This window comes from Quercus robur, chromosome 2 (genome assembly GCF_932294415.1).
Source record: "Quercus robur chromosome 2, dhQueRobu3.1, whole genome shotgun sequence".
In the NCBI taxonomy this organism is placed as follows: Eukaryota; Viridiplantae; Streptophyta; class Magnoliopsida; order Fagales; family Fagaceae; genus Quercus; species Quercus robur.
Window position 1 is genome coordinate 22,996,654 of NC_065535.1, and position 14,834 is coordinate 23,011,487.

The window sequence follows — 14,834 nt, forward strand, 5'->3', positions numbered from 1 at the left end:
TGACGCATGGTACATGCCGTAAGTTTGAGTCTCTTGGATTATAATAGCTTATTTGTTGATCCATTGTAGCAATTCTCCATAATGACTAGCTTAAACAGAGGTTGAAGATGCAATAATAATGGAGGAAACTCAAAATGGTTAGAAGGATGACTCATCTATTGGAAAATAGTCAAAACTCAAGTACTAGTGTAGACTCTTCTGGGTCCTTAACACCACACATCATTAAAAACACACATACGAAACTTTCTTACTACTTATTAGATGAATGGACCATTTCAATTTTCAACAAACTCGCAAAAATTGGTAATATCTCAGCAATGTTATTTAGGCCAAGCACCGACTGCCATTCCCATGTGATGAGATTGACAAATCTTTGGTCATATCAATGTGTGGATTTTGTATACTTGCTTCATAATTTTTTTTTTTGAGAAAGAGCACTAAGGTGCAATACATTATGAAATACCAGCTAAATCAGCATGGTAAGAAGTCATTACATCACATGGAACATCTTCCATCCATACACAATTTGAAAAATTAACAGCCAATTGAGTCAAATTGTGTGCAACTGTGTTGCCCTCTCTCTTAGTATGAGAATAGGACAATTTTGAGAACCCAACAGATAAATCTAAGGAATCCTATAGCAGTAAACCGAACGGAGCTAGTCCAGTGTTCTTGAATTTCAGTGCCTTCATCACTTGTAGAGAGTCTCCCTCCAGAACGGCTTCTTTAATGTCCATCTCTCTAGCAAACACAAGGGCTTTGTTGGCAGCCAAAGCTTCGATTTCCACTGGCTGGAGCTGTTGTGGAATCCAAGCAGCCATGGAAGCCATAACAAGCCCCTTACTGTCTCAAATGATTACTCCCAGACCAGAACTTTTGTCCTCGGCAAAGATGGCGCCATCAAAGTTGATTTTAAAAGTTTCCTTATTAGGAGGCTTCCACTGTGCCCTTCTCACCGGTCTGCTGGGGAGTGGTGCGATTTTCAGAGCTTTGAACTCAACAAAGTTGTCATGAGCCCACTGTGAGATTTGGTTAAGGGGGTGGTGATTCTATTGAGTTCGTATCTGATTTCTTTGGTGCCATATAGACCAAATATTGAAAGCAAACAGCACAGGATTCCTTTGATGATCAAAAACCCAGGCCATGAGCTCGCTAAAACTTAAAAAGCTACATTGACTCCGAAAACTCCACACGGTATTCATTCCCCAGACTTCATCCAGCATTTTACGACTCCACACTGCGTGCAAAGCATCTTCAGTTGCTTCCTTGCATCGATCACATCACTGCTCTGTAATAATTGTTCGTCGGAATAGATTACATTTCGACGGGAGGGAGTTACGGCAAGCCCTCCAGATTAGATTTTTTACTTTATTTGGGCATTCAAGAGCCCAAATCTTCTTCCAGAGCCCTATCTCATGGTCTTGATTCACATCCACCTGAAAACCAACTTCGTCTTCTTTCAAGAACCAGTAGCCGGTTTTACAACTATACCTCCCATCTTGCTCCCACGGTCGATACATAGAGTCCTCCGTGTCTTTTCTAGCCAACAGGATATTCTTGATTTCTTCAGCTTCTTGTGGTGCAAAAATTCCATCTATCATTGCAGCATTCCATGTTCTAGTTTCCTCATTAATTAAGCAATCCACTGTGGCTTCTTCCATTGTATCCACCATTGGAGAGAGTATCTTGGTTGGATGTTTTCGAGGCAGCCATTGGTGTTGCCAAATTTTTATAGACTTTCCATTCCCCACCCTCCAGCAAGCACCGTCTAGAATAACATCCTAGCCATGTAGTATACTTTTCCAAACATAGGACCCGAAACTTGTTTCCTTAGCTTCTAAAAGAGATTGATTAGGGAAGAACTTTGCTTTGAAAACTTTGTAGAAGAGGGTTTCCTTATTATGCAAGAGCCGCCACGCTTGTTTTGCCAAAAGGGCATCATTAAAATGAGCCAGATCGCGAAAACCCATACCACCTACCATTTTTGATTTAGTCATTCACTCCATCGGATCCAATGAATTTTCCTTTTATTTCCCCTTTGTCCCCACCAAAACCTCTTAATCATTGCCTCAATGTCGTCACAAAGGCCCAAAGGTAATTTGAAGCATCCCATAGCATAAGTAGGGATAGCTTGGATTACAGATTTAATTAAAACCTCTCTACCCGCTTGAGAAAGCAACTTACCCTCCCATCCTTGGAGTTTCCTCCAAACCCTTTCTTTTATGTAATTGAAGCTAGCCTTTTTTCCTCTACCTACAAAAGAGGGGGGACCCAAATATTTCTCATAAGATTTCACTTCTTGGACTTGGAAGAGATTCTTTATGCTTGATTTTGCTTCATCCGTGGTGGATTTACTAAAGAAGATTGCAGTCTTGTCCTTGTTAATTTTTTGCCCTGACCAAGACTCATATTCACCCAATATCTTCAACACATTATGGCAATCCTTAGAGATTGACCTACAAAAAAGCAAGCTATCATCTGCAAAAAACAAATGAGTTAGCTTAGGGCCTCGTTGCATAAGGAAAAGCCCTTGATATCCCCATTCCTCGCCGAATGTTTTATGAGAGCATGAAGTCCTTCTGTACATAAAAGGAAAAGGAAAGGAGATAGTGGGTCTCCTTGCCTAATTCCTCTCTTAGGGTGGATCATCCCGATTGGTTTCCCATTCACCATAATAGAGTACGACACCGTTTTCACACAACTCATCATGAGAGTGACCCATCTAGCACAAAAACCCATTTTCTCCAAAAACCTTTCCAAGTACACACATTCCACCCGATCATAGGCTTTACTCATATCTAATTTGATAGCCATATACTCATGTTTCCCTGAATTATGTTGCTTCATATGATGGAGGGTCTCAAAAGCAACCATAATATTATTTGAAATTAGTCTATCCTTAGCAAAGGTAGATTGATGTTCAGTAATTAGGGAAGGTAAAAATTTCTTCAACCTATTAGCTAAAACCTTAGAATAAATCTTATACAGGACATTGCAAAGACTAATAGAGCAAAATTCGGACATATGTTTAGGATTAGCTATTTTAGGGATAAGTGTAATGAGTGTATGGTTAATGGGTTCGGGTAGGATACCTGAATTCAACCAAGAGAGAATGGCTGAAGTAACATCATGCTTCATCGTTGCCCAAAAGTGTTGATAAAACAACGGAGGCATACCATTAGGACCCGGAGCTTTTAGAGGAGCCATCTGGTCTAAGGCTTCCTTCACTTCCACTTCTGTAAATTCCTTCATCAAATCCGCATTCATCTCCTCGGTCACCATGCGAGGGATTTTCTTAAGAGAGTCAACGTCAAGAATCGGATTGGAGGTGGAGAAAAGATCTTTGTAGTAACTTTCCATCACGTGCCCTATTTCCACTTGATCGGTCAACCAAGCTCCATTCCGATCTCTTATTCCTCTGATTAAATTCTTCCTAAATCTCTTTGTAGCCTTACTATGGAAGAAAGCTGTATTGCTGTCCCCTTTGCTTAACCATAACACCCTAGATCTTTGACACCACATCCTTGATTCCCGGTCTTGCAACAAGTTAATCTCCATTCTTAGACTCCTAACTCGAGTATTATTTCCACTCACCATAGCTTCGTTCTCGGCCAAAACCAATTGTTTCTTCTTTAACTCTAAATCCCTTCTCACATGCCCAAAATTGTGTTTATTCCACCATAATAATCCCTGTTCACATTTAGCCACTTTTTTCAAAATGGCTATGCTTGGGTTTGAATCCCTTGTACTACTCCAAACTTCCTCCACCATTTCACCACATGATGGATCCGATAACCACATTTCTTCAAATCTAAAACATCTCTTCTTTCTAGGTTCCGGCAACCCTGACAGATTGATCAAAAGGAGAGAATGATCCGATGACATACAACTAAGGTGGTGTACCCTAGTTCCTGGAAATTTTTGAAACCAAGAATTTGTAGCCATGCACCGATCCAATCTTGTTTGTATGGAATGCCCATCAACATAGTGCTTTGCCCACGTGAATTTAGGCCCCACAAATCCTAAATCCATAAATTGACATTCGTCGATCACATCTGGAAATAGTTGCATTTGATTATGGTCTCTAGAAGCCCCACCCCACATCTCCTCTTGGCGGACTATTTCATTAAAATCGTCATCGCAAATCCAAGGAATATTCATTCTATTATTTAAACTTCTTAGTTTGCTCCATGCCTCACTCCTCTTGTGGGTTTCAGGTTCTCCATAAAAACTAGTAAATTGCCATGCATTATCAGAATTCCCATTGATGATCGTATCAATAAAATACCTATGGGAATCAATCACATCAATGTTAATAGAATTTTTCCAAAATAATACTAACCCACCGCCTCTATTCAATCCTGGAGCCACCCACTTCTGGTCGAAATTAATCTTGCTCAAAGTATGATCTAGCCTTGCTTTGTCTGTCCATGTTTTGGCTATAAACACGACAGAGGGAACTTTTGCCTATATCAATCTAACAAGCTCATTTTCTGTACGTGGATTCCCAAACCCACGACAATTCCATAATAATAGACTCATTACTTCTGACAGGACTGATTAACAACCTCCACCAATATTTTGTTTTTTGTTTCACCTTCCTGAGAAACCCTTCTTTTTTTGAGCAACTCATTTTGGTTTATTGCACTGCCTAAACTTCTTTTTCCCCCCATTGCTTCTGACATAGCTGCATCAGCTTCCACTCCTATTCTATTAATTCTTTTCCAAGTTCCCTCAGCATACCCGTGATTGACTAGGTGATGTGGTCTCTCTGCCAAAGATGATGGTATCTCTGCCAAAGGTGGTCTTGGAGGTAAAGACAAATGGGCTGAGAGTGTTAGAGTACACGATACATTAGCTTCAATGACTCTGGGCTGGCCCACGTGATTTTCCTTTCCTGTGCTAACTCTAGAGCTGGCAGACACATTGCTTTTTGCATCATACTTTCTTATTTCTTTATCTATCTCCCCTATAGCTTCCTCAAAAGACTTTCCTGACTCCTTTTTCACTGCTAACCCAACCTGCTGTGCTATCACATCTTCCATGACTCTCTCCTCCGTTGACTGCCTTGAATCATGTATGTATACCTCCTGAAGAACCGGCTCTATGTTTCCTTCATTGGGGACTGCAAAACTTTCCATTTCAGGCCTTATACTCTCTGGCATTATACTCTCTTTTTCCAGCCTAATAATGGCCGATGCTTGCTTGCTTGATCGGACTACAACCACCGGCGCTGCTTTCGCTCCTCTGTGCTTTTCTGTCGCCGGTTTATGTTTTCCGTCACTGCTTCGTGTTTTGCTAGTGAAGATACCGAACACTTTAATCACATATTTTCGGGATGCTACAAATGGTGCTGCTTTAAGCCATGGACCGTATTGTTGTGACTCAGGCAGGAGGCTTCCTTCACTTGCAATCCAAAGCTCACAATCACAATCATCATGCGTCAAACAGCCACACCAGAAGCACAGGCTAGGAAGCCTCTCGTATTTGAAGTGCACCCACAACTCCTTTCCACTGTCAAGTGCAACCACTCGTCCCCTACTCAATGGTTGGGTGATATCTATCGTGACCCGGACACGTATGAAGTTGTCTCCCTCTGTTTCAAATTCATCAGTCCCTACATTAACCTTACCAATCGCTTCACACAGCTGTGCAGCAATTTTTCTTGTCCAAAACCTGATTGGAAGATCGTGGACTTGCACCCAGAATGTCATTTTATTAAACTCCATGTCACCTACGTCCTTTTCCTTCTCATACCGTTGCAAAACCATTAGACGTTTATCAAAACTCCAAGGTTCTACAGCCATGACTTTCTCCATCTCATTCTTATCAATGAAAGAAAATAAAACCACATGATCACTTATTCACTTTCTTTTTTTATTTTGAAACCATTTCTCGATCTCCACAGGGGAGTGAAGGTCTTAGCTATAGTATCTATGTTTAGGGCTCTCTTAGTCAAGAATTTAGTTGCTAAAATATACTCAGTCTTCGCCTGCTCCTCTTTGATGCGAAAGTTTGAACCTTTACGGTTCGAGAGAGTTAGGCTGTTCCAAGTTTTCGTGAGCTCTTCCATCCTAATTTATTAACTGTTTCCCAAAATCCCTGAATAAAAATCCAACAAAGCCTCAAGATAAACCTGTTACCTTAAAGGACAGAGACACCTTCAAGAGAAGGGACACCAATTCTACACTCTAGAAGAGGGTCGAGAGCCACCCTTCACTAGCAGAGAGAAACTCAATGACTTTACTTGCTTCATAATGGCCAAAATGGCCTTAAAATCGTAACTATCTAGTTAGTAGGCACTGTTTAGAAACATATTTTGTTTATAGCATCTCGAGTCTTAAAGACTCGATTTTGGGCTTCAAAATCGAGTCTTTGAGGCTCGATTTGTATGCTTAGACCAGTTCTGATATGACACTTTGTCCACATGGGTATCCACCTGGAAATCGAGTCTCTAAGACTCGATTTCAAACCCAAAATTTTTTTTAAAAAACTCTAAGTCTCTACATGTCGAAATACCCAAAACAAATTTAAGAACGCAGATCAGATCAGATCAGAGGGAGAGAAAGAGAAACACACAGCTACTTAGATCAGATTAGAGGGAGAGAAACAGAGAACCTCACCGTTAAACCTCACCAGCACGGCCTGGGGCTCACACCGGCCAGCGTCGCGCGCGGCCAGGGGCTCGCAAGAGCCTCAGGCCGCGCGCGACCCTAGGCCTCGCGCGAGCCTCAGGTCGCGCGCGACCCTAGGCCTCACGCGAGCCCCAGGCCGCGTGCGACCCAGGCTCGCGCGAGCCCCAGGCCGCGTGCGACCCAGGCTCGCGCGAGCCCCAGGCTGCGCGCGAGCCCCTGGTCGCGCTCGATGCTGGCCGGCGCGAGCCCCAGGCTGCCTGGGTCGCTGGTCAGTTTCTAGTCATGCCGCACGCGCCTGGGTCTCCGATCTCGATCTTCTCTCCTTCTCTGTTTCTGGTTTTCTTTTCTTTTTTCTTTTTTTTTTTTTCTCTGGGTTTTTCCTCTGATTCTCTGGTGTTTGGTCTGAGTGGTATATATAGGGGTTAGAAATCGAGTCTTAGAGACTCGATTTCCATGTAAATGCCATGTGGTAGTTCTGCCACATCAGAGTTGGTCCAAGCTACAAACCGAGTCTCAAAGGCTCGATTTTGAAGATCAAAATCGAGTCTTTCAGACTCGAGATGCTATAAACAAAATATGTTTCTAAATAGCGCCTACTAACTAGATAGTTACAATTTTAAGGCCAGTTGGCCATTTTGGCCCTTCATAATTGATCTTGCATGATACCAGCACGACATGATCTCCATAGACAACACAATCATTTAAGATAGAATTTTTGAATGTGATTTAATGACTATTTTTTTTATAATCTTTTTCGGATTACTAAACTAATCCCACAAAAAATTTACTTAAAACAGCAGTTAAACCCCAAACATAGGAATCCCACGTCAGAATGATGATTAAGAAGATAATGTTTACCGAATCGGATACTCTTCCTAACTACTATAGATTTTCTCTTACGTTATATCACGAATACATATATAATAATATACCAGCACAATCTCCAAAAAGATTTCTACCTATGAGTACAATCAAATTTTGTAATGCGTGAAATATTGTTTGTTTTGGTAACGTGGTTCTTTATTTAGCAATTTCGATTCCATGCAAGAAAGAATTTTTGTTTTTTCAGTTTTGGCGCTTAGTGGCTAAAGCAAAAAACTAAAAGGTGTTCAAGTTATACTGTACAACCATGAATCCTTAATCAACATAAAAGACCCCAAACAAGTAGTAGAATTCAACATACCAATTCACAAAGTTACGGTGGTGGTTGGGCATCTAAACTATTTTAAATTGAATTGAGTAACCAAATCATATTGATTACAACAGTCGATAGCATGGTATAGAAAAAAAAAACCATACATAGGATATAAAGCAAGTTGCGTCTTTCTGTAGGTTAGAGAACAAACAAACAACATCATCAATAATCTTTTCACATTAAAAAAAAAATCAATAATCTTTTCACAAATCTTTGGTGCTCCAACTCTTTTGTTTTCTTGCTCTTTTTCTTTTGTGTGTGTGTGTACGTGTGCTTTGGATCTTGGGTTGTTGAATGGTTTAATGATATATAAGGATTTGTTAAAGAAAAGGGGACTTGGATTTTGATTTGATTAAGATCAGTGGTAGTTCTTGATGAGAGAGAAACATGTACAAAGCTGAAGTGAGTGATGAACAAATTGGAATAAAAAAACATCAAAATCCCGAAAGTGAAGGCTTTATTTGGATATGTAAAATGTCAAGAGAGGGAGAGAGAGATTGGAAATGCAAAGCACCCCATTAATTGAGAACAAAGAACCCAAAACCGATTGCATCTCTTCACTTGTCGATTGTTACATCCTTTGTATTAGATTATTATCTTCATTGGTATAAATTTTTTTTATTAGTTTCATCAAGAGAACCCACTAATTTTCCTAGACGACAGAACAAGGGACCATTTCAATCCTTGCTCAAGTCCTCTGTTTTTTATATTGTATAGATAATTAGATTCAAAGGAGGAATAAAGGAGTATTGCCATTTGCCATTATTGTATGCTTTGGCAAAGAGAGATCATTATTTTATGCATCTAAAACCCAACTTTTATAATATATTGATGTCAAACTTTTTTGGATCAGTTGTGGAGGCTTATGCATTATAGACTTACCTATAATACCTTATATAATGTACAACTTGTGGACTCATTTATTTACTATACAATGTACGATTTACTTTTCTTTCTTATTATTATTTGATGGTAGAAAGAAGAATTACTTTATTATTATTATTATTTGATAGTAGGAAGAGAGAGGAGGTAAGATTTAAACACTGGACATCTTCATTAAAAACATCAAGAGGAGCAAATTGAATTACAAGACTCTCTAGGTACACTTAAAGCACCATTTTCTTTACCATACATCCAAAAATAACAAAATTTAAATACAATTCTTTGGGTGTTATACAAATTGTGACCCATTAATCAATATAACCATATCATTAAATTTAATTGAACCCCCCCCCCCCCCCCCCCCAACTCTTTAGGACCTTTCTTCCCACCCCCACTCAATGATTTATAGAAATTGTGAACCATTAATCAATGTAACCATATAGTTAAATTTAATTGAAAAATCTTCCCACCACCCTTTAAGATCTCTTCCCACCTAAAAATCCTCGCTTCATCATGAAAATAATCATTCATCCTTCACCTTGATTCATTAGTCTCAATACTATAAATTTGTAGGATTTTGTTTACAAATGCCTCTAATATTGTTGTTAAGATACATTTAATGCTTTATTAAATAATACTTTTATACATTTTTCAAAATATAAAGTCAAACTGTACACATTAAAAAAAAAAAAAAAAAACACATATAATCACAATATATTTATGTGTAAATTTGTTAACATTTGTATTTTAATTTTGAAGAGTGCACATTACAACTCATAACGAGCATTTATTAGTCTTGCATTTATTACCTCTAAATGTAAAGCTAAAGTTTAAGTCAATAAAAAATTTACCCAATCACCGCACATACTTAGTACAATGATCACTCTACAAGTATAAATATTTATGGAGTATAGAAAACATATGTTAGGATTTAAGTCTCAGAATAAATTTATCACAATAAAAAATTTGTTAACATTTAATCACAATAAATTTATGTGTAAATTTGTTAACATTTGTATTTTAATTTTGAAGAGTGCACATTACAACTCATAACGAGCATTTATTAGTCTTGCATTTATTACCTCTAAATGTAAAGCTAAAGTTTAAGTCAATAAAAAATTTACCCAACCACCGCACATACTTAGTACAATGATCACTCTACAAGTATAAATGTTTATGGAGTATAGAAAACATATGTTAGAATTTAAGTCTCAGAAGAGAATTTTACACACATATACAATTAGATTAAATTATAGTAGAATTCTTATCTTGTATAAAAAAATTTACCCAATAGTAAGATCACTCAGTACCTCCTATACAAGACTTGCCACTCACTCTCCAACAATTGCAAACTACGAGGAGCTCTCTCTCTCTCTCTCTCTCTCTCTCTCTCATAAACAAACTTTCACACGCACCGGATTAAAAGAATCTCATGAAGATAGCCTTAAGATGTTGACTAGAAATTTCGAAATTAAGATCTCATAAATATCATGCAGCCTAAGAACCACTAAGCCAAGATTCTTATAAATAGGCTTCTAACATTGGATGAGCTATACCACTACTTATCCATCGTTCCAGAAACACGTTTTTTGCATACTTTTTATAAGTCAAAGAGAGCAGTGGTAGCAAATAGCAAGCACAGGACAGCACACCTTAAGTTGTCAATTTTTCTTTCCTGGAGATATTTACTTAAAAGGTTCACAAGTTCTGATAAATAGGGGCAAATTATGAAGTGGGAATTGCATGGAGCACCGTGAAAACCATTAGTCACACAAAAGGATTCCATTGAAAGCTACATATTACAAATACATAAAGACAGAAGATTTTTATTTATCATCACCCAATAGGATGGAATGCATACAACACAAAGGACAGATAACAATGTTCGTTACATCATAAGGAGGTTGCTCACAGTTTGAAAAAAAAAATATGAAGCCTGAAATACTAGGACTTGGTTAAAAAACAACCCTCCCTTAGGAGGACTGTAATGGCAGACTTTGTATTACCTGCTGCCATGGCCAAAGCCCCAGAGATACAAGGCACCAAAAATTCAAACTGCTAAGAGCAACCAGCACTACTGTAACTGACTCAGGTACATTAACCTGCCCTTTGAGGAAAACAGAGACCCAACCATCACGTGGAAAACAGAGGTTCAAAAACGTGGACGACTTGGTAAAAGAGACAACGTACAGACTCGGAACTGGGTAAAATGTAGAAGGAGAAGAGCTTAGCACATGCAGGAAGGCATAACCAGTACAAGGCTGAGCTAAAAAAAACTACCAGGTGCAGATACCCAGCAATATAAAAACCATGACTAGTGGAAAGAAACCCTACACTCAAAACCCGGTAACTATGTTCTCAGGGAAATGCAGCCATTATGCCCCATTGTTTGGAGCAAAAAAACTGGTAACAGATTTCTATTTTTAGTAAACCTGCAAAAAAGAGTTAATGGCTGCATTCCCTGGAAAAGGGAACCGGGTTACTGAATGATTGAAGACCCATAGCTGATGGACCCAAAAAAAAAAAAATACACAAACTGCTACTCACAAAACCTGACCGGAATTCTTAGACCTGATTGGTTCGAAAACATTCCCTGCTTAGGAAAGGATGTCACACTTCCATAGCTGCTCCACAAGCAGGTCAACTGTGCTGATGCTGATTGCATTGCAGTGTTGGAGATTCAACCCACCTAGGGTCTGACCCAATTTTCCCAAGGCAGGTAAGCTTTTGTCTGTTATCGAAGAGCACCTTGATACTGAAAGGATCTGGAGATTGAGCTGGTTTGCATTGGCCAGGGCAGCAATCCCACAATCTGTGATCATGCACTTCGAAAGATCAAGATCACTGAGCAATGGGCAGTTTTCTGCAATAGCAACCAAGCTTGCATCACTTATCTTCTGACAACCATCAAGATTTAGCATTTCTAGAGTCCAACCATGCATCTCAACCAAGGATGAAACCACTTTATCTGTCAGATTTACACAACCACTAAGATTAACCTTCACTAGACCAGCCTCACAGCTCTCAAGCATTGGGAGAAACCCAGCATCTGTTACTCCCTGAAGCCCGCTCAAGTCTAAGTGCTGCAGTTGAGGACACAACTTCCCCAACACTGCCAAGCTTGCATTACCAAATCCAGAGCAGTTACGAATGGACAATGATCGCAGAGATTTGCAAGGAGCCTGCAGAGGCAGTCCCAAATTTAGGTCCTTGATCCCCAGGCAGTTCACCATAGCAAGAGCCTTCAACTTTGCACCACAGTTTAAAAGTATGCCAAAAAACCCAAATTGGGTGATCCTGTGGCACTCTTCCAATTGCAGGCTCTCAAGTGAAGCTGCAGCTTTGGCAAAAGAGACCAACCCATTGTCAGATAAAAATGCACATTTACGGAGACAGAACTGTTTCAAGTTTGGGCAACCTCTCCCTACAGCTTCAAGCCCGGTATCTGTTACTCCTCGGCATGATGTAATTGACAATGACTTCAATTTCTGCAATCCATGACCATTGCCCATGACCCAGAAGCCCCTCTCACTAACGTTTGGAAGGCCAACAAGCACAAGATCAGTAATTGCCTTGCCATAGTGTCCAATAACTGCCAAAGACACATCAGTAATATTCAATGCTTGGAGCTTCACCTTAGTCATGACATAAGAAGTGGAAGATAACAAGTTCGCTATTCCTTGATCACCAAGAAGAGGGCAGTCTTTAATTGAAATGGACTTAAGATTGGGGCAGCAACGCCCAATAGCTTGAAGACCTTCATTCCCAATTTTTGAACAGGACTCTATTGTTAAATCAGTCAGATTAGGGCAGTGTTTCGCAACTGCAATCAAAGCCCTATCAGAAATTTCGGGACACTGGCTAAGGTCAAGCTTTTCAAGCAGGTTACAACCCTTAGCAATCTCACACAGACCTTCATCTCCTATGGAAGGAACATTCCACAAAGAAAGAACCTTCAGAGAAGGGCAGCCACGAGCAATCGCCCTAAGGCCAACATCTGTCACCCTGCGAGCAGAATTGCTTCCCCGGATCGATAGCTTGCCCAACCCACCATGACTAGCAGCACCAACAGCAATGGCAGCAAGTCTAACATCTGTTGCCTTCTTCCCTTCCAAGCTCCTAGAAAGGAATCCATCACTATCAATTTCTTGATCTTCAGCCTTATTCTCATTAACCTTTTCCTCGGGCTTAAGATTTTCAATGTTTGAGTTGCTGCTGAATTCACCCCTGTGGATATTGCTCAAAAGCGTAAGCCAGCGCTTGGAAACACAAGCACAGGCACTCCTTTCCTGGCCAGCAGGCAACCGCCTGAAGATCTCAAAGAGGCATTCATCTGGAAGAACTTCAATAGAGACCTCCTTCTTCCTCTCAAACTTCTCTCTGAAAACAATGGGAGCACTGATGCGAGACCTCTTGCGAGGAGGGAAGTAGACATCCACATGATGACCAAGGGACAAAAAGAGGCTAGATTCCTTGGGATTTGGGTATATTGACCCCCCAGGGCAAAAATCATCATCTCCTGAAAACCCAAAAACAATAGTAGCTTAGACAAATATTCCAATGAACTACAAATAATTTTTTGCATTCAATAATTTCTTTAATACACCCGCGAATATATATCAATATGTATTTTAATATGTATGTTCAAGTTAATATACATACATACATACATACATACATATATACATACACACATATATATATATATATATATATATAAAACACATGGTAATAATTTCTATGTTCGAGTTTCAGTTGTGTATATAAATTAAATATTTATAACTGGGAAAGTTATAATAGGTAGTATTACAATCTAACAAACAAAATTTCTGGAAAGAAAACTAGTTTCCTGCCTAACTATAGAACACCTAGAAATCTGCCTAACTATAGTACTCCTCGGAACCTGCCTAACCAAACTATTCCACTTTCTGGGAATTAAAAAAAAAAAAAAAAGCATACATCATACAACTCAATCTAGTTTTATTTACTCTCTTTTCTTATATTCCAACCAAACAGGATTTCTATACCAGCAAAGCACCATAGATAAAATTAGTATCAAGATCATATCTAAGATCTCTAACCAGATCCAACACCAATACGTGGTTATCTCACTTCTAAGCCATTAAATAATCTGCATCCACTTACACAAAATAAAGAATTACATAACAAAGGACCAGCAACAGAAACATAACCCATCTGATCATTTCTAAGAATACCTGGTCTAAAATTACCCCAAAACAAAAATAAACCCATCTGAGCATCAATCACAAGCTTACAAAACAACAGTTACTATATATAAATTTCACAACATAACTTAACCCATGACCCCCCAAAAGTCATGAAACCCATCTCAAAAATCAAGCATACACATCTGATCTACAACTATATCAGCTAAACAACATGAAAATCAGAAGATTGAAACAAAACCCACATACATATTCAGCTTAAAAACATGAACTTTGAAAGAAACCCATGATAAAAAAAGAAAAAAAAAAAAAAAAAAAAAAAAGAAACTTACCACTGAAACCGAAGAGCTTAGACATGGGTACAGCTCAAAAAACCCCGGGAGGTCGAACCCACACCGCTTTTCACCAAAGAACCCTCCAAAGAGAGCAAAAAAGAGAACCACAAAGATGGCTAAAAACACTGATATAGCTACGTACAAAGCTTCAAAGCAGAAGTTCATGAGATAGAGAGAAATCAGAGGAAGAAGAACATGGAAACCCTATAAGATAGGGAAAAAAAAAAAGGGAGAAGGTTAAAGAGAAAAAAAGAGAAATGAAATTGAAGGGTGAGAATGGTTCTATTGATTGCTTTTATTATTGTGAGACTGAAACAGAATGGGGGTCTGGGTACATGACAATACACGCAAGGGTCACCCAAATGCAATGTATTTGTGCATAGAAGTGGGGGTTTCTTTGTTATATTCTCCCACCAAATTAAAACCAGAATCCATATTCCGGTTTCTGGTTTTCTTTTTTGTGGTTTTCGGTTTTGCTTTTTGGGTTAAGTTGGGATTGTTTGGGTGCTGAGATAACATAAGTCAGGATCGTGGAGAACGTTTTGTTTATCTCTTTGTTTTTTAATTCTATCTTTGTAATCAAGGTGATGACTAATGACTA

The 14,834-nt window shown here is 39.1% G+C and overlaps 1 protein-coding gene across 1 annotated transcript; it reads right to left on the reverse strand.

Annotated features, from left to right (window-relative positions):
• Window positions 1-10,518: 10,518 nt before the first annotated feature.
• LOC126712932 (EIN3-binding F-box protein 1) lies at window positions 10,519-14,595 on the reverse strand. Its single transcript, XM_050412475.1, has 2 exons — window positions 14,231-14,595; window positions 10,519-13,231 (listed from the first exon to the last, which is right to left on the reverse strand). Exons 1-2 carry the CDS (start codon window positions 14,253-14,255, stop codon window positions 11,310-11,312), a joined length of 1,947 nt encoding a protein of 648 aa, XP_050268432.1. The 5' UTR covers window positions 14,256-14,595; the 3' UTR covers window positions 10,519-11,309.
• Between the last annotated feature and the right edge of the window lie 239 nt (window positions 14,596-14,834).

What these genes read in the sequence shown, in the direction of transcription:
- LOC126712932 (XM_050412475.1), bottom strand. Translation starts at nt 14,255, where the DNA reads ATGTCTAAGCTCTTCGGTTTCAGTG. An exon ending in TAAGCTCTTCGGTTTCAGTG is followed by an intron (nt 13,232 to 14,230) that starts GTAAGTTTCTTT and finishes TTGGGTTTTCAG; the next exon opens with GAGATGATGATTTTTGCCCT.